General features: G+C 40.8%; 1 protein-coding gene across 4 annotated transcripts in view; it reads right to left on the bottom strand.

The window, feature by feature from the left end:
• The window catches only part of PTPRM (protein tyrosine phosphatase receptor type M), an 849,557-nt gene that overhangs the window by 730,825 nt on the left and 91,667 nt on the right, over nt 1-27,065 (bottom strand). Inside the window, exon 1 of one of the 4 annotated variants that reach the window (XM_064379418.1) lies at nt 8,418-8,849. The exons of 2 other annotated variants lie outside the window; for them this stretch is intronic. In XM_064379418.1, the coding sequence (XP_064235488.1) occupies nt 8,418-8,697 (280 nt within the window). In that variant the 5' untranslated portion in view covers nt 8,698-8,849. Of the gene's footprint in view, nt 1-8,417; nt 8,850-27,065 lie in introns of those variants that run through there. One more of the 4 variants, XM_064379419.1, reaches the window with a different exon arrangement.

Here is a 27,065-nt window from a genome sequence, read left to right as displayed (position 1 = left end):
GGCTACAAAGGCCTTGTGGCTCACCCTAGTGTTCCTCAGTCCAGTTGTTCCCGGTGTCCTTGACCGCTCAGCAGCACGTTTCTTGGGATTCGTTTTAGTTTCTTTCCTAGTAAATAGCGTGGCCTTCTGACCTGCGTGCACATATACATCTTTCTTTTTTATCAGCAAGGCTTTATCCTGTTATACCTTTAATTGTTTTTGTTTCCATTTTTTACTCTCTGCCTTTGGAAAAACAAGTAATATGTGATGAATAAGCCTTTGTCTCTCCTATGTATCACCTTCAGAGAAATCCTTTTTCTCTCATCTTTTTCACTTTGTTTTGCAGAAGTTTCTCAAGTTGATTCCTGTGTTTTCATTTGCGTTTGTTACATTTGGTGGCTTCTAATGTGACTTTCCTTTTTTTTTTTTGAGACAGAGTCTCACTTTGTTGCCCAGGCTAGAGTGCAGTGGCGCAATCTTGGCTCACTGCAACCTCCATCTCCTGGGTTCAAGCCCTGCCTCAGCCTCCCAAGTAGCTGTGATTACAGGCGCCCACCATCACCACACCAGGCTAATTTTTTTAATTCTAGTAGAGATGGGGTTTCAGCATCTTGGCCAGGTTTGTCTTGAACTCCTGACCTCATGATCCACCCACCTTGGCCTCCCCAAAGTGCTGGGATTTACAGGTGTGAGCCACCGCGCCCAGCCGACTTTCCCCTAATGGTTTTATTTTTCTCTTTCTTTACCTCGGATTAATCAGCTCACTTTCCATCTCCTATATTTCTTCTTTTCTTTTATCATATGTATCTTTCCTTTAAACCTTGAGAAAATCCAGTTTCCATTATTCCTTTGAGGTCATGAAATACTAAGATTCTGAATTCTTTCGTTTGTGAGATAATTTGTCTTCTGATGTATATTCCACATCTAGCTTTGTCTGTGTTCCATTCTTCTGTGAACTTGTCCATCTATGACAAGGTGTGGCAGGCAGAACCAAAAGGCATTCATGCTGCAATGGAGACAACCCATCACTTCATAGGAAGAGTAGCCAGCTTCAAGTCCAGCATTAATCTCCAGTTCTCTCCACCGTGGTCATATCCTATACCCTGGGCATATTTTAAACTCAACTGTAAAACTTATGCAGAGTTGATACAGATTAGAAAGAAGCCCCTCATGTCACAGGCTCCTGGACCGCCACCTACCTGGTTAGTTTTCTCTAAATCCAGCCTCACTTTGAGAAGTCCCCCACTCTCAGGAAGCTGTCCTAGACATTAAGATGGCATTCAGTCACAATGGTGGCCTAGGTGTGCATGCAGGTTGGGCTCTGACTTCAGGGTCCTCCACTCACTAGACTTTTACATTCCTGGGATCCCTAGAACTGTTTAGGTTACAACCTGCCCAAATCTACACAGAAGCTCTTTTCCTCCCACAGCTCCAAGTCATCCGGTTTTCTGTGCTGCACAACTGAGTTGCACAGAGAGAGTCGCCACTCTATTCTCTTTATTATGTTAGTGAAACCATTTAATATCTATAGGCCTGACTCCTTGAGAAAACCATACACTGCCTCAAATTAGAGGACTAAGTAAGCTCACAGCATCCTCTCTCCTTTGGTCCAAGTTTCACTCTATTTGGCATGTATTCTTTAAAGTGTGGTCTGAAGTTGTAGCTATTTAACAGAGCACAGCATTTTCTTCTTTGTTTCTTATTCCTTTTGGGGTTCCAGGCATAAAAATTGAGTAAAACTAGGTCTTAATGGTACCATCTTTTAACTAGGTCTTTAATTTTTAAGCAGTTTAATGTAATGTCAATAAACATTTTTCTTTTAGTAAAGCCAACCAAATACTAACTATCCCAAAAATCTTAAGTTGATTAAACCATGAAAAAAACTTAACCTGAAATTTACTATTCTAAATATTTCCAAAGACTGGAATAATTTCTAAATGACAAATTGTTATTTTTGCTAAATTTCAGTTATCTTGCATGCAAATCATAAATGCATATTTTGCTTTCGACAGATTGACAATCCCCACAAAAAAAGCATGCCACCCATTTCAGTGACTATTCCAATGCTTGTAAAGAGCTTGTGAAGCCCATTTCTAAAAATGAGATGTTTGGAAAATGATGATTCCTATCAATGCCACAGATTATCTTCCATTTAACTGAATCCTAACTAAATTCAGGCTGAGTGCTTTGAGGAGGGAGATTCTTCCCTAAGAAACGACATTTAAAAGTTAAACAATGTTGTTGATTCTAAATGACCACCTTCCTCTCTTACCTTTGCCAAGTAGGAATGAGTTTTTATACACTGTACCACTTGAGCATTTTTAGACCTCAGTACAACAGCCAAAAAAGAGGTTACAATATATGATACAATTCAAATCTTATCTCCATTTATGTTTTAAGTTTTCTATTTGCTTATTTTTTTTTATTTACAAACTGTGGCTTTCTCTGCCCTAACTCACCCCGCCACCTGCCATGAGCTAGCACAACCCCAAATGCAAAATCACAAGCAACTGCAATGTCCAATCTTTATTTAATTCACTTACAAAGGAATGGTTAGTTTTCTCTAAATCCAGTTACTTACTTTTGAAAGAATGCCTTACAAATGATAATCATGATACATCCACATTATTATATATTCCATTTATACAGCCCATGTGACGTTCTATTTTATACTTTAAACGTTTCCTTCATAAAAAGACAGTTGCCTAGGTTTAAAACAAACCTAATTGCAGTTAAATTACTATATTTCTTTTCTAACTGAGAGGGACAAAATGAGTAACTGCTGGACTGTGACCCCTGAGAAGCTACAACTATACAGTGAAAAGGAAGAAAAGAGGCAGAGGCAGAGAAAAGGGTCTCTCAGGACCAAAGCACACATCCTGGTAATGGAGGCAATTGCAGTAAATGCAACCTGACAAGTATTCAGAGACTGGAGCAATATTCCATGAAGCATTTTTAAATTCAGTTTCACACAAGTCAACTCAGTTTTGCCTGGAGATTTTACCAGACATTTAGCTGGTGTGTATATAATTACCTGTCTCTCTGAATTGGGGGTGGGGAATGAAAAACAGCACAAGGAGGTGAATGATGTTTAAAGAAAGCAATAAACTAAAGACCTGATGTGAAAGAGAGATGAAACTCAGGGACTCATTCAACAATAAACATGTTTATCTTTAACATCTTTAAGCAACATTTCTTGTTTTAAATCTAAAGGTCATCAACTTTGTTTTGCTCAGAAATTTAATGACAAAAATGTAATGTTATAATATTTATTCCCAATTTTTTTTTTTTTTTTTGAGACAGAGTTTTGCTCATCGCCCAGGCTAGAGTACAATGGCGCATTCTCAGCTCACCACAACCTCCGCCTCCTGGGTTTAAGCAATTCTCCTGTCTCAGTCTCCCACGTAGCTGGGATTACAGGCATGTGCCACCACATCCGGCTAATTTTTTGTATTTTTAGTAGAGATGAGGTTTCACCATGTTGGCCAGGATGATCTTGATCTCTTGACCTCGTGATCCACCCGCCTTGGCCTCCCAAAGTGCTGGGATTACAGGCGTGAGCCACCGCGCCCGGCCCCTTATTCCCAATTTTAAGAGTTACCTTCATCATCTTATCTAACATGAGTATCAAAGACCACTGCAGCATTTTCAGTGAGTATTACAACTTCTAATCATCTTCTGTAGTTAATCAAATTACACTTACCATACCATAAGCATCCTTGAAATATTATCTTCAGAATTCATTTGAAGTGTTTAGTAGCTAAAACTCATTGGAGAAATTATAAGATATAACTCCCATATATGTTTCAGTTCAGTTTTAAAATAGTAATTTTGCAACATACAAAAGAGTGACAATACATGAATTCTTACACTAGACCTCTCTATAAAGTGTCACTTTAGCAAAATAAAAACATGTCTCAGATATTTATATATTTCTCAGTTACTATGTTCTCTGCTTCTACTGGATACATCTTTAAGGCTCCTTGACTCACCAATTATTAAACGGGTAGAAATATAATGGTTGCATCTATTAATTATGTTCAGGATCATCTATAGAGTAATACACATCTTCTTTTTGTGTTCCACAGTCTGACTTCATAACATTAAACATGCTACAATCTCATTTACAGACTGAAAACATACTTTAAATCAAACAATGTTAACAAAGAGAGAGAGAATCTATATAAGAAGTATAACACAAAAAATTAGCTGGGCATGGTGGCGCATGCCTGTAATCCCAGCTACTCAGGAGGCTGAGGCAGGAGAATTGCCTGAACCCAGGAGGCGGAGGTTGCGGTAAGCCGAGATCACGCCATTGCACTCCAGCCTGGGTAACAAGAGCGAAAACTCCATCTCAAAAAAAAAAAAAAAAAAAAAAAAGAAGTATAACAAAGAGATAAGCTTTTTATGTTATCAGGGAACTCTCTATAGCTTCACTGTCCAATTTATCAGCCACATGTGGCTACTAAGTACTTGAAACATGGCTAGTCCAAACTGAGATGTAAGCATAAAATGTACTGCAAATTTTGAAAGTTTAGTGGAAAAAGGTAAAATATCATATTAATAAATTTTATATTAATGACAGATTAAAATAATAACAAACATATTAAGTTAAATAAAATATATTTAAACTTACTTTTTTAAATGTGGCTACTAGAAAATGTTAACTTAAAATTGTGACTGGCCCAGTGCGGTGGCTCACACCTGTAATCCCCGCACTTCGGGAGTCCGAGGCAGGCAGATGACCTGAGGTCAGGAGTTCAAGACCAGCCTGGCCAACACTGTAAAACCCTGTCTTACCTAAATATACAAAAAAATAATAATAATTAGCTGGGCATGGTGGCAGGCACTTGCAATCCCAGCTATTCAGGAGGCTAAGGCAGGAGAATCACTTGAACCAGGAGGTGGAGGTTGCTGCGAGCCAAGATCATGCCACTGCACTCCAGCCTGGGCAACAAGAGCAAAACCCCATCTCAAAAAAAAAAAAAAAATTGGCTCACATTTTACTTCTATTGTATAGTGTGGTTTTATAGACTAACTTTGAAATAGTCTTATGAGGCAGTTCAACCACCCATTATAATAAAGTGATAGTATAAGAAAAAAAATAAGATAAAAAGTAACATGCATTCTCTCCCTAACTCTCTCATCATGTGTGCCTTGCGTGGTTGGGAGGGGAACAGCAAAGCTATCATCAGGAAGGTTACTGAAACAAAAGATTCTACTCATTGCCTTTAGCCTTATCCCTGACATTTAACTCTTCCAAGAATTTCTTCTGTTCCACTGCTTCCTGCTGCAAAAAGTTTCCAAGCAAACCATGACCCCAATCTCCCAGGCAAGCATATCCTTTATAAATCATTGCCCCAATCTCCCAGGCAAGCATATCCATTATAAATCATTACTTATAAATCAGTAGCTATGGCAATCAATGCTGCTCTAGCAAATGGACAGACACAAGGAGTAAGAGTTCACAAAACCCTCTCAGTTAAAAACAAGCAGGGTTTCAACACACATGTGGCCACCCCTGCTCAACACCCAAGCCACATGTGTGGCTCTCCTAGTATTGTCACTCCCACCAGACAGAAGGCATACTTTCCAAAAGACTGGTCACCAAGAAGCCATGGAGGAATGGATTCGGTGTTGTGACCAGCAGGCTACCCCTGCTGAATTCTCCCTAAGCCTCTGAAAGCTCCCCACTGCTTCAGTGGCTTCACATCTTCCTGCCCTTCCTTTCCTAGGTCTTAAGGGTAACTGGAAACCCACACTGGTCATTGAGCCTTTGCAGCCTGGCAGTGTGGCGCTCTCTAACAGACCCTGGGCCAGCAGATTTAGTGTTTTCATGAAGAGTTTCAGGAAACTCAGTCATTCACTCATTCAACAAATATTTACAGAGCTCATACTATGTGCCAGGCATTGGTCTAAGACATCTAGCACACATCAATGAGCAAAAGAGACAAAGATCCCCTATTCAAGCAGAGAGGCAGACAATAAACGACAAATGTAATAAAGACAAATTATATCGTACTCTAGAAGGTGGTGAGTGCTAAGCAGAAATAAAAACAGCTCAGGGTAAGAAAGTTCTAGGGCTCTGGGTGCAGGAATGGCAGTTCTGTGCAGTGGTCAGGGTACGCCTTGCTGAGGTGACATTAAGACCTAAGAAGGTGAGAAAGCAGCCATGCCAGCCTCCAGGGAAGGAGGCAGCAGAGGTACAATTGGCAATAGGCAGCTGCGTGAGGGGCAGAGACACAGAAGGTCACAGAGGTGATGGGGGCAGGCCATGCAGAACTCAAAGGCCACTGTGAGGACTGTAGCCTCTGGAACGGCAGAAGAATGATTCACTCTGCCTTGTGTCTGTCTTGAAAGGAGCACCTGCCTACTGTTCTGAGGATTCTTCTCTTGGAGTCAAGGGGCCAAGGAGGAAATATCCAACTAAAATGTGTAAAACATGTTGAATACCATTGCAGCTGAGAGCTACATAATAACAAGCGAGACAAAGATAGGAATAATGATGTCTGAATTGGGTAAGAGAGAAAAGGCTGTGGGTGGTGAGAGAAGTGGGGAACACCACCATTATCAGGACCCAAAACAGTGGCACTGAGACTGCTCACGCCAGAGCGGGCATGGGGGACACAGAGCAGTGTCTGCAGGCACCACGGTGGTGCAGCTCCTCACCACGCACATCCTTTGAAAAAGGACTTCAAAATAACAAGAGCTTGACTTTCCCTTTTATATGAAAGAAATCGTTCTCTAAAAGCAAATACATTACAACAACCGCCATAAAAAGAAAAAACGGAACACTATGAATCCTGGGACTTCCAACCTGATTCCACATTACTCACAACGTGCAGCACATATGTGGACTGCCTTTCGATTACCTCTCCAAGCCAGGAAAATGTGAGCATGTAAAGAAAAAAAAATGATCAGTATAAATAAACATTAATACAGAACTAATTTTCTGAGTTCTCATTTCACTGAATAATTATACCTTTGGGCTAACATGAATAATTTATTAAGTAGCATGCAGTTTATATGTAGCCTTGCAACTTTTTGCCCTCATTATGCAATCATTTGAAATCTTTCCAAGGCAAACCATGGCTGAAAAAAAAGTGACTTCCATGCAAATGTCCTTTTTCTATCAGCCTATGGATAGTTTACCAAGTGTCTCTTTAGGTTAACAAGAGCTATTCGAAAAGCTGTGTAAAAAGTCCTCTTTCTAAAATACGTTCAATAATTCATTAAAGTTCTAAAAATCCAAACTCCCTTTTTACTTAGCTTATTACGCATACTGATCCTTAAGTCAATTTAGCTTTTAAGAAATGTAAAACCATACATTGCTTCCTGGCTTCTTCACAGTTATCAAATAACCTATAATTCAACTAGAATGCCTGTTAAAATATTATCCTCATAAAATAATTGTGTGTTAGTGCTTTGGGACCTACAGGCCCTAGGGGGTTCCATTTCATATTAAAATTGTCTTCATTTTTACCTGTTGTAATAAGAAGTTGCTGTGTAATGAAGCATCAATACATTAATTCTTAGAGCTGACCTGTTTTGATATGTCTTACAGAACACAGAACACTGATTATCTAGACCTGAGTGGTCGTCCTCATTTTTCCTGCAGCTTCATGTTCTGTTACATGATATCATCATAAAATGGTAATCTAATTACTACAACTATTAATTATGCTCATGATTAATTTGAAATACCTGACACAAAATGTAAATGTATAGCCAGAGACAACACACAGTCTTAATGAAATCCTAACACCTGAAACTGTTTGGCATCATTATCAGTCAAGTAACTGTGCTTAATTTCCTCTCAGCTGAGCAGAGCTGTTCCCTAGTATTGTTTACTGAAAATCTGCTTCAATACAAAACAATCAGTGTGCACCTGAATCATGGCCTGGAGCGGCACACTCACTTCTAGCATCCTCCCAGGCCACCCCTAAAATAAGATCATGAGTCCTTGCTTTTGACTTCCTCTTAATACCTTCCACCCACCCCCTGCCAAATCCCTAGTTCTCTCAAGAAGTCTGCTGATTTTCTTGGAACCTCCAAGTAAAATAAGGTTTACAACCCTTTTATAAACTGCTATGCAAATTGTTTACGTTGGACACAGTGGGGAAAATGTCGCTTGAAGAAGATAGATAGAAACAAAAATGCTTAGACAAAAGCAGCGGAGCCTTAGTCTGAAGACTGTATTCCTGACATACTGACTGAGAACTGGAAAGACCAGGACAGGACGATGCGTTGGGTTTCTAGAAGGCAGCCTAGAACTGCTGGAGGTGAAATTGAATCTATATAATTGCCCCTAGTGTTGGGACAAGATACTATGGAGACTCGTCAGCCACTGGTGTCTTTCTGTTACATAACTAAAAGAGAACAGTTAGCCAAGACGTAAGATTGCCTCAGTGATTATGCTAGCGAAAGCACCCTGATACCTGCTCCCTCTTCAGGTTCAATTACAATGAAAGGCGGAAGTAACTTGGATCGGAGTGTTATTAATGATGTCATTGTCCGTTTACATTTGTTTTTCAGTCTCCCCCTTGCAAGCAAGAATCCAGGTCTTTGTTCTAGGAAGTGAAGACAAAGGAAGGGAACAGAAAGAGAAGAGAAAATAAAGGGAACAGGAAAAGAGGGAAAGAAAGGAAAACACAGAGGATTAAAAGGGAAAATGTTCATGGAAGGAGGAATAAAATGCTTTTTAACCAAAACTTTCATTAATAGCTTTGCCTCTTAACAAGCTTTTTATAGAAACATTCTTTATTAAATAAAATGTATTCTAATGATATGTCTTTGAAATATTTTATGATGGCATGTCTTTCTCCTAAGATCAAAACACATCCTGTCATTTGCCATCAGTCAATTTATCTCATTGTTTGAATCTGATAGAAAATCTGCTACTTATGATTCATAGAATATTAACAAAAGTTAAATATCTTCTTTTTTTTGAGATGGAGTCTTGCTCTGTCACCCAGGCTGGAGTGCAGTGGCACAATCTCGGCTCACTGCAACCTCTGCCTCCCAGGTTCAAGCAATTCCCTGCCTCAGCTTCCTGAATAGCTGGGATTACAGGGGCCTGCCACCATGCCTAGCTAATTTTTGTAATTTTAGTAGAGATGGGGTTTCACCATCTTGGCCAGGCTGGTCTTGAACTCCTGTTCTTGTGATGCACCTGCCTTGGCCTCCCGAAGTGCTGGGATTACAGGCATGGGCTGCCGCGCCTGGCCAACTCCTACATTTTTACCTCCAACCCAGACTTCCTATCCATGGACACAAGCCCATAGGTCCAATGCATACTTCTCATCTCCACTAAGGTAGTGACATCTCAAATTTAAAATGTCTAAGGGAAACTTTTGATTTTCCCTATCACACCCCATCTCCCAAACCTGTTTTTCCCACAAACTTCTATATCTCAGTTAATGACATCTCACATCCTATCCCATCCTCATCTCACGTACCATTTTACAATGGCAGATTGTATTTCCTAAAAATATAGCCCCAATAATATATCCAGACGTCTGTATCTTATCCCCTTGAACCTGGCTGGGTCTTTGTAATTCCCTCAATGAAAGAGTTATGTCAGAAGGGACTCTATGGTTCCCATAGCTAGATCCTAAATATCCAATGCAGCTCTGCCTGGGTCTCTCCCAGGAGTGGTTCCTGGAACCCAGCCACCACGCCGCAAGGAAGGCCAAGCCATGTGAAGAGCAGCATGAAGAGGCCCAAACAGAAAAAACTCCATCCTCTGGAGGCCCAGGCTGTACTCCTGGCTAACCTCCAGCACCAGCCCACTGGCCTTGGGAGACAGTCACCTGGAAGCATCTCCTCCAGCTTTGGGCCATGGATGTGGGAACAGTGCAGGCTCCAGGGCCCTCTGCTCACAAGGGCTTATGCTCAGTGTTTAATACTCTGTGGTCACTGTCTTATTTTATCTGTGAATGTGTGTTCTTTTCAGTGAAACAATGGTGCATGAGCTGTGGACTTGGAGCCTTAGCTCCTGCATAATCCCACATCCCCAGGACAGGTCCTCAGCCGCTCACTACCCACTCCCCTGGCACCCCAGCCCCACCCTGGCTCCTCCACACAGTGAGGCAGTCCTCTGCCCCTGGCAGAGAGACATGAAGAAGGCTGGGTACACCTGCCTATGATGTTTCAGAGTGTGGCATGGTGGGGCTGTCCCATCCTGGGCTAGCAGCACCCTGATGTGTGACAGGTGACTCTGTATGGGCGAGCCCTTACCCATTCCCAATCTAGCTACCAAGCACATCCAGCATGGAGACTGTAATCCCTCAAGGGTCACCAGTCCACTGTAGGTTGGGGTGTTGGACCCAAGGTTGGGCCCCTCCAGCTGTCCTGGAGCTGGCAGGATGGATCTGGCAGCTAGCCCCTTGGGTGCACTGAGGCAGGACCCCCCAGGTGCCCATGAAGGTCTGCACTGCCCAGCAATTATCCCCAGCCCTAAGGGAACCTATCAATATGAGGCAAATAAAAACACCATGACATGTCCAGAAAGAGACCACAAGGAAAAATGTTTACTATTTCAGTATGCCCTGCTTTTCAAACAAAAGGCCCTTCTCCTTTTCATGGTACATGAGCCCTTTTCTGGCATTTCAGTTGACACCCAGTGAAGCTGGGATGAGCCTTCCCCACAGAACCCTGCCCAAACTGCAGATCTGTAAGCAACGGAAATAGCTGCTATATTCCTTTATGTCACTGAGTTTAGGGGTGGCTGATTGTGCAACAAAAGACAGCAAGAACACTAACTTTGCTGTTTCTTTTCTAACCCCTGTGCCCAGACATGCTTGACTGAAGCTCCATGAAGGCAGTGATTTGAGGGTGTTTTGTTCACTGCTGTATTCCCAGTACCTAGAACACTGCCCCACCCCTCTTAGTTACCCAAGAAATGAATGAAGTCCCACTTTGATGAAACTTGATCTTGAGGTAAGGCTATGCATAGGTGGTCACCAGTAGAGTTAAGTTTTTAACTAGTTTAAAAGACTGGCAGTAAACAGTTGGAAAGTGTGCAATGATGCTGCTGGCTGCCAGTGTGCTTGGTGAGCATGTGACCTTTCCTCTCATCCATGGCCTGGGGGTCCTGGGGCAAGGGCATCAAGTTAGGGCTATGCAAGCAGGACTTGCCTTCCTTGTTCCTAACTAGTCACTTAGCCCTCAGAGTCAACTGGCCCATGACCAATGTGCTGCCACACAGGCCTGTCATGAGGAGCAGAGGGGATGATACATCTATTTCACAAACACAAACAGAACACTTATTCTGTCCTAAACAAGTATTCCAGGAAATGGAAGGAGATGCAAACATGATGAAGACATGGTCCTCGGCATAATCTTTTATTAAAATGTATATATCTTTTTTAATTCTTAATTTTTGTGGATACATTATAATAGGTATCCATACTGGTAGGTGTATATATTTACGGGATACATGAGATATTTTGATCCAGGCAAATAATGTGTAATAATCACACGAGGATAAATGGGGTATCTATCACCTCAAGCATTTATCCTTTGTGTTACAAATAATACAATTATACTTGTTATTTTTAAATCTATAGTTAAATTATTATTGCCTATAGTCACTCAGTTGTGCTATCAGATACCAGATCTTATTCATTATTTCTGTTTTTTTGCACCCATTAACCCTTCCTCTTTCCCCCTTACCACTACCTTCCCAGACTCTGGTAATCATCGTTCTACTCTCTGTTTCCATGAGTTCAACTGTTTTAATTTTTAGCTCCCACAAACAAGTGAGAGCATGTGAAGTTTGTCTTTTTGTGGCTGGCTTATTTCACTTACCATAATGACCTCCAGTTCCATCGATATTGTTGCAAATGACAGGATCTCATTTCTTTTTCGTGGCTGAATACTACTCCACCGTGTATATATGCCATGTTTTCTTTATCCATTCATCTCTTGATGGACACTTAAGATTGCTTCCAAATCTTGGCTATTGTGAATAGTGCTGCATCTCAGCATAGTCTTCTATCAAGATCATATATGTGGTCTGGATATAGTGGCTCATGCCTATAACCCTAGCATTTTGGGAGGCCCAGGTGAACAGAATGCTTGAGCCCAGGAGTTTGAGACCAGCCTGGGTAACATGAAGAAACCCCATCTCTATGAAAAATACAAAAAAATTTAGCCAGGCATGGTGGCACTCGCCACTCCCACCCACCTGTGGTCCCCACTATTCAGAAGACAGAGGTGAGACAGTTGTCTCCCTCTTCTGGGCACATCCATTGTCACTGCCTTCCCAAGGATTCTTCCCAACCATTCCCTGTGGAGAATTCAGTCAGGGATAAGGTCTTTAGAACAGCAAATTGCACTGGCAAAAATCACATGACCAGTTTAAATACTCTGCAGATGCAGCTGATGTGAGAAACAGAACCAATGGCAGATCTCAGAAATTTAACCACATCTGTAAGAGGAGCTTCTAAAAGCCATATCAGTGCCACATTAGCTGGTATTATGAATATTCTGAGTATTACAAAGCCCAATGAAGATCCTAAAGGTAATTCCTTATGAAAAGAAAAACAGCTTTAAAAAAAAAATCTGTAACTTGAACAGATCTTTTGCTTTCCCTCTTCATCATTTTGCCCTGTGCAAAGATAGTCTTATTCTTCAAAATGTATTTCTGCTGTAGCCTCAAGTGATTCATCCTGTCACTAAGCTGACATTGTCAGCTATGTTAGAAAATGCTATGTTCCTTTTCTTTTTTTTTTTTCTTTCTTTCTTTCTCTTTTGAGATGCAGTCTTGCTCTGTCACCCGGGCTGGAGTGCAGTGCTGTTATCTTGGCCCACTTTTCCTGCTTCAGCCTCCTGCGTAGCTGGAACTTCAGGCACGTGCCACCATGCCTGGCTAATTTTGTAATTTTTGACATGTGTAGGTGTATAAAAGGCAAAACAGAAATTCTACATGTGACTGCAGCCTAGGTCGTGTTAAACCAGCACACTGCAGCTCTGGAGGCTGTGACGGGTCTTAAGAGAGCCCATTCCAGAGGTTTTGCGTGGGCACTGCCAAGGCCCAAGAGAAGAAACTCAGGGAAAAGATGAGCAGGACATACTTTCTGATCTCAACTAAGAGTGTGGCCCACTGGCCTCAATCCAGCAGATGACTGGAGGCTGAGGAAGAATCTAGAATAGGTCCATAGGGGTAGTGGGAACATTCCAGATCCCTGTCTTCCCTACTTTGGGAAGGGCTCCCCCAAAAGGAAATTTTTAATCACACTCAGTTTCTCAGCCTAGGCCACCATACAAAAATCTCTTGAAGCGTAACTCGACCAAACCCATTTCTACTGCTTGCTTTTTTATTTATTTTTTATTTATTTATTTTTGAGACAGTCTCTCTCTCTGTCACCCAGGCTAGAGTGCAGTGGCATGATTTCAACTCACTGCATCCTCTGCCTCCCAGGTTCAAGCGATTATCCTGCCCTGGCCTGACAAGTAGCTGGGACTACAGGCATTCACCATCAAGCTAGCTAATTTTTGTATTTTTAGTAGAGACGGGGTTTCGCCATGTTGTCCAGGCTGGTCTCAAACTCCTGACCTCAAGTGATCTACTTGTCTCAGCCTCCCAAAGTGCTGGGATTACAGGTGTGAGCCACTGCACCCAGCCAGAAAATGCTACATTATGGTCGTCTTTCCTCTTTTAAGTAAGTGTAGTACCTTCCCAGGGTCCACTTTCACCCTCCAGAAGGCTGGATGGAGAGGAAATCTTCAAGCCACACTGTCCACAGAGCCCTCTGAACCCAACAGAATGAGAACACATGACAGATGACTCTCAAATGAAAGGAGAAAGTCAAAATAACTGACTTTCTAGGAAAGATCTAAGGTCTCTCCACTAGATTAAGCAAGTCGACATACTGGGCCATTTCTTTTGGCATGAGCCTTCCCATTTACCCATTGACACTTGAGTCTTCATTGCCGGGGGTATCCCAAAGGTCAAAGAAAATATGTGTCACAAATATGAAAAAGATATTCAGTGGAGCTAGTGCTACGAAGAACGACATAACACTGCTGTATTAGGAAGACGGGAAGCAGGAAGAACAAGCCCTTCACTGATCCAACTGCTGTTTACTGAGCATTACTACCTGCCAAGCACTGTAGTACTTGCTGGAATGTCAGTTAAGTAAGGTAAGCCAGGCCTGTCCTCACTTGGAGCTTCCTTTCACTTCAGGAAAGGAGAGATAGGTGATAGTTAAGGAAACACATAAATAAACAAGACAACTCTAGATTGCAGGTAAGTGCCTAGGTAGAAAATCAATTGTGGTGACGCTGTAGACAGTGTGGGCAGACTGGCCACCATTCATTCACTTACTCAGTAGATAGTTATTGATTTCCTAAGTGCCAGGCATTGTTACAGACACTGGGAACACAGAAATGAATTCAGAGAATCCAGAACAGAGGTATTCCTGAATTCATGGACTCACATTCTAGTAGCAGGAGACAAATAAAAAGAAAAAAATATTTAGTATGTAAGATGGAGAATAGTCAGTGAAAAAAATAAAGAAGATTGTGTGTGCGCGCGCACGCATGTGTGTGTGTGTACACGTGCATGGGTATACTTGGAATGTTAAATACGGTCATCAAATAAAAACTCATTAGCAACCAGGGACAACCTGAGTGGAGACCTGGATATGGAAATGCTAGCTGTCTGCAGAACTGGGGAGAGCTTCAGGCAGAGGGACAGGAAGTGCAAAGACCCCAAGGCAGAAGCAAGGTTGGTGAGCTAAAAGGTTGGAAATCTCATCAATGTGACTGAAGCAAAGACAACAAGAACTAGGGAATGAATGAGGCCAGAACAGTGACCAGCACAAAAGCAACCCCAAAGACCAAAACAAGGTGGGCAAAAGAAATGGTTTCTGCTAATATTCACCATTCAGTCTATTTACTCGGAAAACCTCATGTGAGAAAAACAGCACATTCTTATGTCCCAGCATGTTTTCATGTCCTCAGCTGTTTACTAAGTCAACCAAACATTAAACCTAGGACCTACCTGAGTAAGACACTGTGTGCTACACTTTTTCTGCAAGTAATGTCGGGCTTCAGAGTCAACCTTCCATCCTTGAATAAAACGTCTTTACAAGGAGGAGAAAGCAATCACTAAAAAGCAGGAGCCTCAGACATCCAACCCCTAACACAGCTGGTGACTTGAGTATAACGGAAATAAGGAAGTAGAGAGGCTTGCTGATTCCAGGTAAGTCTGAAGCTAAAATCCTTGAGAAAAGTCTGCATCAGTCACCAACCACTCTGCTACCTCCTCTACTAAACTTGTTAGTTTTTATAGTGTGTGTGTGTGTGTGTGTGTAAATCTACTTGAATTTTAGAAAGCCACAATGTTTTTAATAGATTCTCAGACTTTCTAGGGATCATGCTGGTGAAAAGGAGACAAATTCTGTATAACTTCTACAATTGAGTTACCCCAGAGCATTTAAGAATGAATAGACCAGGAGAGGTTAGTCAAAGGGCACAAAGCTTCAGTTGTGCAGGATAAATGAATTCTGGGGATATAATGTACAGCACGCTGACTACAGCTGATAATACTGTATTGTATCCTTGCAATTTGCTTAGAGAGTAGATCTTGACTTTCCTTTCCACAAAAAAAAAAAGGTAACTATGTGAGGTGAGGGGTGGTAATCATTTCACAATGTATACGTGTATCAAAACATCATGGTGTACACCTTCAATATATAAAATTTTTATTTGCTAGTTATACCTCAATAAAACCAGGTGGGGGGAATGAAAAGGTGACAACACAATGTTCTTTCCCCAAGAATGTGAGTAAAAAATCCTCACTGCTGCCTGGGAAAGAGACTTCTTGATAAACAAGGCAAGTGCAAGGCAGCATGAGCGAAGCAAAAATGCAACACCTTTTCATTTCACTGCTGCTTTTTTGAGCAGTGATGCTTCATGAAAATTATAGTCCATCTTGAATGATGCCCTGCCAATTAAAATCATATGCCCCTTTCATGGCTCAGCTCGTGCAAAACCACTGTGTAATTTGAGTAGAATACAGCATATAAAATGAGTAATGGAGCTTGTGTGTGTGTTCTGTCATCCTGCATTACAGCTGTGTATAGAAAATAAGATGCAAACAGCTAGTGATGAGCGAGGTGAAGGAGGAAAATGAAAATGTCAAGAGCGGGAAGAAACTGTTAAATGGCACCAACTGCCTGGGCAAGGTGTGTGTCTACTCATGTGCTGCTTGTCTCCCTCAATCTATCATCAGAGAGGACAAGCCACCTCGGGAGGAATGGCTCTCCTAAGTCGGGAGGATGGAGAGGCCCCCTGTCGTGGACTGCCCATGGCAATAGCACACTTGCCCTGGACTGTCAGTTTACGGGCTTCACTGTAATCTGGCTGCTGTCAATGGCAGATCCAGAAATAGCAGCACACAGAGCGTCCTGGCCTTCAAACCCTGCTGACAATTTGGCAAAATCTAAACTCAGAGGGTAAGTATGGTGACTGGAAACATCTGTTAAAGGAACAGTCAAGGGACAGGGACACACCTATTTTCTCTCAGTCTTTTGTTCAACTAAGAATCCAAATTTTAGCAAAAAGGATCACTGTATGTCAGAAAGTATAGAACTGGTAAGAAGCAGAAAGATTCCAAAGGGAAAAGCAAGGAAAATGGAGTTACCTCTACTTGCTACATCTACCTTGGCCTTACAGCATGAAAAGGGGAAAGAGCTGGGAAAGGAAGATGAAAATAAGACAACCAGATGACTGCACAAGATAAAGCTGCTGCTACCGCAAGCTGGCTATCCAGTCTCAGGAGGAGGTGGACAAATTGTGAGGATGGAGAGAAGAGAAAACGAATCCCCTCCATGAATTGGGAAAACCATGAAAGCTTTTCCTAGTTCTCTCAGAGTAAAGGGACTAACAATACTAAAGCCTAGCCTACCATCTGTTAAAAGGGTGGGGTAAAGTAAACAGATGGGCCACAGGTGAAGAAGGAGTCCACCTCCAAGAAGGTTCTTCACATAGGAACTATGGGTTTTGTCAAATGCATGTCACGTATCCACCATTATAAAATCATACAGAGGGGTTACACTATCCTAAAAACCCCTTCTGTTCTACCTTATATCTCTCTCCACCATCCCCAACCCCTGGCAACCATTGATCTTTTCTTCCTTAAATTACAGGAAAACACAAACCACATAAAATTTATGGTTTTAAGTGCATTTACATTGTTCAGCAACCTCCTCACCAGAGCTCCTTTCATCCTCACAAAACGGTAACACCATACCCATTATACAGTCCCTATTCCCTTCTTTCCTATCGCAGCCCCCTGGAACCAGAATTCTACTTTCTGTTTCCAAATCTGACTAATCTTCATGCCTCATAAAAGTGAAATCATGTGGAATTTGTATTTTCCTGATTGCTTATTTCACTGAGCACATGTCCTCAAGGTTCATTCGTGTCGTAGCATGTGTCCCTTTTAAAGCTGAATAATATTACATCAAAGGAATATACTTCATTTTGTTTATCCATTCATTCACTAATGAACACTTGGGGTTATTTTCACCTTTTAGCTATTGTGTATAATGTTGCAATGAACATGTGTGTATAAATTTATTTTAGAGACTGATTTTAATTCTTTTCGGTATATATCCTGAACTGAAATGTTGCATCCAATGTTGGATCATTCTCTTTTAGTTTTTTGAGGAACTCCCATACTGTTTCACACAAAGGTTGAACCATTTACATTTCCATCAACCATGCATAAATAAGGGTTCTGATTTCTCTACATCCTCACTAATAGTCTTTAGTTTCCTTTTTCATTTTTTTTCCTGGTTCTTTTGTTTCTAATGGATATGAGATAAAACTGGTATTTTTACTGTGTATGTAGTTTTGCCTTTTCCAAAATATGAGATAATTGGAATTATAAAAGATACAGATTTTTTCAAACTGACTTCTTTCACTTAGTAATATGTATTTAAGGTTCTTCAAAGTCTTTTGGGGGCTTGAAAACTCATTTCTTCTTAGCACTGAATAATAATCCATTGTCTCAATATACCAGTTTATACAGTCACCTAGCGAAAGACATCTTGGTTGATTCCAACTTTTGGCAAAAATGAATAAAGCTGCTATAAACATGTATGCAGATTTTTATGTGAACATACGTTTTCAGCTAAAACTTAGGAGCACAATTGGTGGATCATATCTAAGACTATGTTTAGCTTTGTAAGAAACTGTCAGACTGTTTTCTGAAGCAGCTGTTCTATTTTGCATTCCCAAAAGCAATGAATGAAGGTCCCTGCCAGCATTTGGCATTGTCAGTGTTTTAGATTTTAACCATTCTAATATGTGTATAGGTGGGGTGTGGTGGCTCATGCCTATAATCCCAGCACTTTGGGAGGCTAAGGCAGGAGGATCATCACTTAAGCCCAGGAGTTTGAGATTAGCCCGGGCAACATGATGAGATCCCATCTCTAGAATGTTTTAAATTAGCCGTTGTGAAAAAAAAAAAAAAAAAAAAAAAAAAAAAAAACCTAGAAATACAGCTATCAAGGGAAGCAAAGGACCTATTCAAAAACTACAAAACACTGCTCAAATAAATCAGAGACATAACCAACTGGAAAAAAATTCCATGCTCCTGAATACAATGAATCAATATCATTAAAATGGCCACACTGCTCAAGGCAATTTATATAGATTCAATGATATTCTTAGTAAACTACCATTGGCATTCTTCACAGAACTAGAAAAATCTATTTAAAATTAATATGGAACAAAAAAAGAGCCTGAATAGCCAATGCAATCCTAAGCAAAAGAACAAAGCTAGAGGCATCATGCTACCTGACTTCAAACTATACTGAAGAGCTGCAATAAACAAAATAGCATGGTACTGGCACAAAACCAGACACATAGACTAATGGAACAGAATAGAGAACCCAGAAATAAGGCTGTACACCTACAACTACCTAATGTTTGACAAAGCTGACAAAAGCAAGCAATGGGGAAAGGACTCCCTATTCAATAAATGGTGCTGGTATAACTGGCTAGCCATATGCAAAAGATGACACTTGATCCCTTCTTTACACCATATACCAAAATTAACTCAAGATGGATTAAAGGCTTTAAACATAAAACTCAAAACTATAAAAACCCTGGAAGACAACTTAGCTAATACCATTCTGGACATGGGAACAGGCAAAGATTTCATGACGAAGATGTCAAAAGCAAAGCAACTCCAACAAAACCAATGGGATCTAATTAACCTACTAATGCCTAGTGTTCCATTATTGTAACATTAAGCTTGTGGTAGTTATTTATATCCTGCTACTCAAGGTCATCGCCAAAGTCTAATTTTTCACAAAAAAATTTTGCAGCCTCCAGCATAAATGGGTTCAACTGAAGAGTTTCTGTGCAGCAAAGGAAACTATCAACAGAGTGAACAGACAACCTACCAAATGAGAGAAAAATTTTGCAAGCTATACATCTGACAAAAGTCTAATATCCAGCATCTATAAGGAACTTAAATTTACAAGAAAACAAATGAACAATCACATTAAAAAGCAGGCAAAGGACAAGAACAGATAATTTTCAGAAAAAGACATACATGCGGCCAAAAAGCATATGAAAAAAAGTTCAACATCACTGATCATTAGAGAAATGCAAATAAAAACCACAATGAGATATCATCTCACTCCAGTCAGAATGACTACTATCAAAAAGTCAAAGAAAACTAACAGCTGCTTATGAGGTTGTAGAGAAAAGAGAATGCTTATACACTGCTGATGGGAGTGTAAATCAGTTCAGCCATTGTGGAAAGCAATGTTATGATCCCTCAAAGACCTAAAAACAGAAATACCACTCAACCCAGCAATCCCATTACTGGATATATACCCAGAGGAATATAAATCATTCTACCATAAAGACACATGCATGTGTATGTTCATTGCAGCACTGTTCAAAACAGCAAGGACATGGAATCAACTTGAATGCCCATCAATGACAGGATAAAGAAAATGTAGCACATGTACACCATAGAATACCATGCAGCCATAAAAAAGAACAAGACCCTGTCCTTTGCAGAAACGTGGATGGAGCTGGAGGCCATTATCCTTAGCAAACAACACAGGAACAGAAAACCAAACACCACATGTTCTCACTGATAAGTGGGAACTAAATGATGGGAACTTGTACACACAAAGAGGGGAAAAACACACACTGGGATCCATGGGACAAAAGGTAGAGGGTGAGAGGAGGGAGAGGATCAGGAAAACTAACAGGTACTAGGCTTAATACGTGGGTAATGAAACAATCTGTACAACAAACCTTCATGACACAAGTTCACCTATATAACAAAGTATACATGTACCCTAGAACTTAAAAGTTAAATTTTAAAACAAAATTAGCTAGGTGTGGTGGTGCATGCCTGTGGTTCCAGACTGGGAAGGCTGAGCTGGGAGGATCACATGAGCTCAGGAGGTCAAGGGAACAGTGAACCATGTTCATGCCACTGCACTCCAGCCTGGGCAACAGAATGAGACCCTGTCTTAAAACAATAATAATAATATGCATAGTGGTATATCTGTTTTAATTTTCAATTCCCTAATGGCATGTATTCCTCAAGCATTTTTCTCATAAGCTTACTTGCCATTTCCTTTAATGAGTTATCTGTTCAGATCTTTTGCCAACTTTTTAACTAGCTTGTTTTCTTATTGTTGAATTTTAAGAGTTCTATATTTTGGGTATGAGCCCTTTATATGTTTTATGAACATTTTTCCCTAGTCTGTGGCTTGTCTTTTCCTTCTCTTAAGGGTGTCTTTTGAAGAGCAGTTTTTAATTTTAATAAAGTCCAATTTAGCAATGTTTTCTTTCGTCAGTCAAGCTTCGTTGTATCTAAAAACGTATTGTGAAGCCCAGTCACATAGTCTTTCTCTTATCTTGGTCAGGCGTGGTGTAATTCCAGCACTTTGGGAGGCTGAGGCGGGCCACCTGAGGTCAGGAGTTTGAGACCAGCCTGGTGAAATTCCGTCTCTACTAAAAACACAGAAATTAGCCAGGTGTGGTGGCAGGCGCCTGTAATCCCAGCTACTTGAGAGGCTGAAGCAGGAGAATCACTTGAACCCTGGAGGCAGAGTTTGCAGTGAGTTGAGATCTCACCTCTGCACTGCAGCCTGGGCAACAGTGCAAAACTCCATCACACACACAAAAAAGATTTTCTCTTATTGTCTAATTTTGTAACTTTGTACTTCGCATTGAGTTTATGATCCATTTAGAGTTGGTTCTTGTAGATATAAGGTCAGTGTCTAGATTCCATTTTTTTATGTAGATGTTGAGCTGACACCATTTGTTGAAAGGACCCATGTGTGTTTTATAATGCTTCTTCAACCATTTCTCCTGACAAGTGTCCACTTAATAAATGGCATGCTATAAGGTGGTTTAGTTCAGTCTGCATCATGAATCTCTGTATCTCTGTGGTAGAGCCTACAACAGTCTTCCTTCTAGGAGTAAGAATGTATGGGTTGGTGGTCACAGATGAGGATAAAGAAAAATATTGTTACCTACTTCAGAAAAACTTTTAAGGCTCTTTAATCTGAAAAATTAAGTATTTTCAAACTAAGATATCAAAATTTCCTATTATTTTTTAAGTCTTTCTGCCCAAAACCACAATAAATTATGGTCCGGGGGGATTTGAAAGTTGCGTGTTGTTTCCAAGAGATATACAATATACAAATGAGTTTTCTCATTAAGAATTTCAGACTCAGGCGAAATGATCATTGGCTTCAGACATAGTGAATTATTTGTTTTAAAGACTTTTTGTCCTTTTTTTCTTAAACAATTATAGGGATAATTAAAACCACCTTTTATCCCAATAATACAATTGGTCCTCGGTATCCTCAAGGATTGGTTCCAGGGCCTGTTGCAGATATGAAAACCCACGAATGCTGAAGTCCTGTAGTACACCCTGCAGAACCCATTAGCACAAAAAGTCAGGCCTCCACATCTAGGAGCTCAGCATCCCCTGAATATTGTACCAGCAATCTGCAGAGATACCGTGGGTTTGATAACCTCAACAAACTGAATATAGCAATAAACCGAGTCACAAAATTTTTTTGGCTTCCCAGTACATATAAATGTTATGTTTACACTATACTGTATTTTATTGTATAATAGCATTATGTCTCAAGAAAAACTATGTACATACCTTAATTTGAAAATATGTTATTACTAATAAAAATGCTAATTATCTGAGCCTATGGCTAGTTACAATTTTTTTCTGGTGGAAGGTCTTGCCTCGATGGCTACTTGCTGATCAGGGTAGTAGCTGCTGAAGATTGGGGCAACTGTGGCAATTTCTTTCTTTTTTTTTTTTTTTAACGTCTGCCTCCTGGGTTCAAGCGATTCTCCTGCCTCAGTCTCCTGAGTGGCTGGGACTACAGGTGCACACCACCATGCCCAGCCAGTTTTTGTTTTTTTGTTTTTTTTAGTAGACACAGGAATTCACCCATGTTGGCCAGGGTGGTCTCAAACTTCTGACATCAGGTGATCTGCCCACCTTGGCCTCCCAAAGTGCTGGGATTACAGGCATGAGCCACCATGCCCAGCCCTTTTAAAAAAATAGGGACAGGGTCTCACTCTATTATTACCCAGGCTGGAGTGCAGTAGCACAAACACAATTCACTGCAGCCTTAAACCCCCGAGCTCAAGCGAACCTTCTACCTCAGCTTCCCAAGCAGGTAGGACTAGAGGCACATGCCTAACTGTGTTTTTATTTTTTATTTTTGTAGAGATGGGAGTCTTACTGTGTTGCCCACACTGGTCTTAAACTCCTGGCCTTAATTGATCCTTTTGCCTCAGCCTCCTGAGTAGCTAGGATTACAAGCATGAGCTGCCATGCCTGGTAGATAGCATTTTACCCATAGTAGGACTCCTTTCAAAATTGGAATCAGTCCTCTCAAACCCTGCTGCTGTTCTATTAACTAAGTTTATGTAATATACTAAATCATTTGTTGTCATTTCAACAATGTTATAGCATTTTCACCACAAGTAGATGCCATCTCAAGAAGCCACCTGGGTCATCCATAAGAAACAACTCTTCGCCCATTTAAGTTTTATCTTAAGATTGCAGTGGGCCGGGCACAGTAACTCACACCTATAATCCTAGCACTTTGGGAGGCTGAGGTGGGTGGATTGCTTGAGCTCAGGGGTTCAAGACCAGCCTAAGCAATATGGCAAAACCACATCTCTTCTAAAAATACAAAAACTAGCTGGACATGGTGGCACACACCTATAGTCCAAACTACTCAGGAGGCTGAGGTGAGGGGACCACCTGAGCCCAGGAGGTTGAGGCTGCAGTGAGCCATGATCACAGTGATCACACTTCACCACTGCACTCCAGCCTGGGTGACAGAGTGAGACTCTGTCTCAAAAAAGAAAAAATTGCAGCAATTCACTCACATCTTCAGGTTCCACTTCTAATTCTAGTTCTCTTGCTGTTTCCACACCATCTGCAGTTACTTCCTCCACTGAAGTCTTTAATTCATCAAAGTCATTCATGAGGGTTGGAATCAACTTCTTCCAAACTCCAGTTAATGTTATACTCCTGCTGATATTTTGACCTCCACCCATTAATCACAAATGTTTTTAATGACATCTAGAATGGTGAACCCTTTCCAGGAGGTTTTCCACTTACTTTGCCCAGATCAATCAGAGCAATAACAATGGTAGTTATAGCCTTACAAAATATATTTATTAAACAATAAGACTTGAAAGCGCAAATTACTCCTTGACCTGTGGCCTACAGAATGGATGCTGTGTTAGCAGGCATGAAAGCAACATTAATCTTCTTGTACATCTCCAACAGAGCGCTTGTGTGACCAGTTGCATTGTCAATGAGCAGTACTATTTTGAAAGGAATCTTTTTGTCCAAGCAGTAGGTCTCAACAGTAGGTTTAAAATATTCAGTAAACCATGCTGTAAACAGATGTCTTGTCATCCAGGCTTTGTTGTTCCCTAATAGAGCACAGGCAGAGTAGATTTAACATCATTCTTAAGGGCCCTAGGATTTTTCAAAATGGTCAGTAAGCATTGGCTTCAACTTAAAGTCACCAGCTGCATTAGTCCCTAAAAAGAGAGTTAGCCTGTCCTTTGAAGCCAAGCATTGACTTCTCCTCTCGACTTATGAAAGTCCCATCTTCTTTCATAGAAGGCTATTTTGTCTTCACTGAAAATCTGTTGTTTAGTGTAGCCACCCTCATCAATTATTTCAGCTAGATCTTCTGGATAACAGGCTGCAGATTCTACATCTGCACTTGCTGCTTCACCTTGCACTTTTATGTTCTGGAAATAGCCTCTTTCCTTAAAACTCATGAGCCAACTTTTGCTAGCTTCCAGCTTTTCTTCTGAAGCTTCTTCACCTCTCTCAATCTTCATAGAATTGAAGAGAGTTAGGGCCTTGCTCTGGATTAGGCTTTGGCTTAAGGGAAAATTGTGGCTGATTTAATCTATCAAAATCCCTCAAACATCCTCCATATCAGCAATAAAACTGTTTCACTTTCTTATCATTCATTCACTGGAGTGGCATTTTTAATCTCCTTCAAGAACTTTTCCTCTGCAATCACAGTTTGGCTAACTGGCACAATACGCCTAGCTTTCTGCCTGTCTCGGCTTTCAACATGCTTTCCTCACTAAGCAAAATCATTTCTAGTTTTTTATTTAAAGTGAGAGATGTGACTCTTCCTTTTCCTTAAACACTTAGAGGTCACTGTAGGATTATTAATTGCCCTAATTTTAATATTGTTGAGTCTCAGGAAATAGGGAGGCCCAAGGAAAGGCCAGAGAGATGGGGTAACAGCTCAGCAGCAGAGCAGTGAAAAACACACATTTATCAATTAAGTCTGCAGTCTTACATAGGCATGGTTCATGGCATCCCAAAACAATTACAACAGTAACATCGATGATCACTAGCTACGGATCACCATAACAGACATAATAACAATGGAAAAGTTTAAAATATTGTGAGAATTACCAAAATCTGAAAAAGAGACACAAAGTGGGCATATTTTCCAAATATGCTATTGGAAAAAAAGCACCAACAGACTTGCTAGATGTAGGACTGCCACAAACCTTCAATTTGTAAAAAAGTATATTATCTATGAAACATAATAAAGCAAAGCACAATAAAACGAAGTAAGCCTATATACCAACAGTTCTCCAAGGGTAGTCCAAAGATCAGCAGCACGGGCATCACCTGATGATACCTTAAAAATTTAAATTATTAGGCCCCACCCCATCTTTGGAGCTGGGGCCCAGCAATCTGTGTTTTCACAAGTCCTCCTGGCAGGTGATTCTGATGCACTGTAATGGCTGTGAATCACTGATCTATATGACCAAATCAACAACCCCTGTAGTCAAGGGAGCAGGTGTTGTTAATCACCACTTGCCAGATCCCAATCTGTTCAGAGACAGGCTCAAAGAGAGCTGGCTATGGGCATGACCAGGAGACACCAGGGTAGCCTTACAAATGTAGAGCAATTCTGACTATAACAGGTTTCTTTATTACGCTACAATTAAAATAGAACCAAAATTTCACCATCTTCTAGGAAACGATATCTTCACATATTCCCACATATTCCCTCTCACTGCCCATGAAATATATACCTTTATCTAGATGGCTGCCTCCATCATAATAATTTACCTAATAACTTTCTCACTCTAACTCTTGTAAGAATTAAGGTAGAAGCCAAAAAATATATTAGTGAGAGATAATGTCAAAAAATATAACAAGATTTTTAGACCAGATTCTATTTCAATACATCACAGAAATAATCTGAATTTGTCCTTATGAGATTGAGTTTTTCAATGGAATTCTTGCACTTGACAGGAGACTATTGATTCACATTTCATCAGAGTTTTGCTTGGCTGCTTTATGAAGAGTTTACCATCAGTGTGCATCTTAAAATTATTTCTCATTTAATAGGTAAATATATAAGAAAACACATATTTGAATGAATTCATTTCACCTAAATTCATTTCACATACCTCTGGTATTCCTGTTATGTGTCTCAGGAACATGTTGTTTAAGATAAACAGGGCCTGCGGTGGCCTCTGGAAGTGCTAAGATACATGGCAAAAAATAGCAAAGCATGCAAATGCTAGAGAAGAAACCAATTTCTCCTTGTCTGTGCCATTCTCCCCTCCAATCATCCCCCACCCCTCCCTGCAAAATATACAGAGATCTCTCTAGACCATTCCAACTTGGAGGAAACAAGGATGATGAAGAATACTTGTGCTTCAAGTGAACACAAGTCACTCACTCAGGAAGGGCTCTCAATCTTGCATAGGTTACTCAAATAACTGCCACAGTATGAAGAAGTGGCCAGTGCCACCTAGAGTCACTAACAAAGCACTCTGAACACACCACAGGATGTGGGAGCACTCCCTGCTCAGGTAGACAGGTCCTAGGCTTAAAGGAAAGCTCAGATTTCAGCACAGAAGAAAGCCCTGGAGCAGAGAGATGCTTATAATAAAATGCAAAGCCAGGTAATAAAAAAATCACACAAATACTGAGATTCCCAGCTTCCTGTGGGAAGAGCAGTCCTCCATCATATGGGAGATAAGTCAAAAACACAGCTGGGGCAAGAGGGGAAGAGCCTGGAATGGCTACAATCACAACAAAGGTATGCAAGCAACCTTTACAAAAGACACATTAAAGGAATAGCCATGTTTATCCATCATTATCATCTTGTCACCAGTGGTGATCTATCAATACCAGCAATGTCTATCAAAGCCCAGAGGCAAGGAGAATACCCCTGCCCAAGGGCTGGACCTGGGGGATACAGGTGTGTGTGACTCTGCAATGGCTGCCTAAGGCCATGCTAACAAAGATCCCAGGTGCAACTCTGTGGAGACAGTAATCCCACCTGCACCACTTATCAGTACAGGCAGGACACAGGCTGGGGAGAAGAATGCATTTTTGTGACTATTGACACAGCTCACTTCAAACCTTGGGCATATGTTTACAAAAGAAACCTGATGTCTTCCAATGCATTCCAATCCCTGCTTCCAGGATCACCAAGAAAAACTGGATTTTAATAGGTTCCCCACAGAGATTGCCA

Source organism: Aotus nancymaae, unplaced genomic scaffold, assembly GCF_030222135.1.
Source record: "Aotus nancymaae isolate 86718 unplaced genomic scaffold, 86718_ANA_hifiasm-v0.15.2.pri h1tg000020l, whole genome shotgun sequence".
NCBI classification, from domain to species: domain Eukaryota; kingdom Metazoa; phylum Chordata; class Mammalia; order Primates; family Aotidae; genus Aotus; species Aotus nancymaae.
Note: the sequence above shows the minus strand (reverse complement) of the source record. Positions and strands in the feature narration are given on the sequence as shown.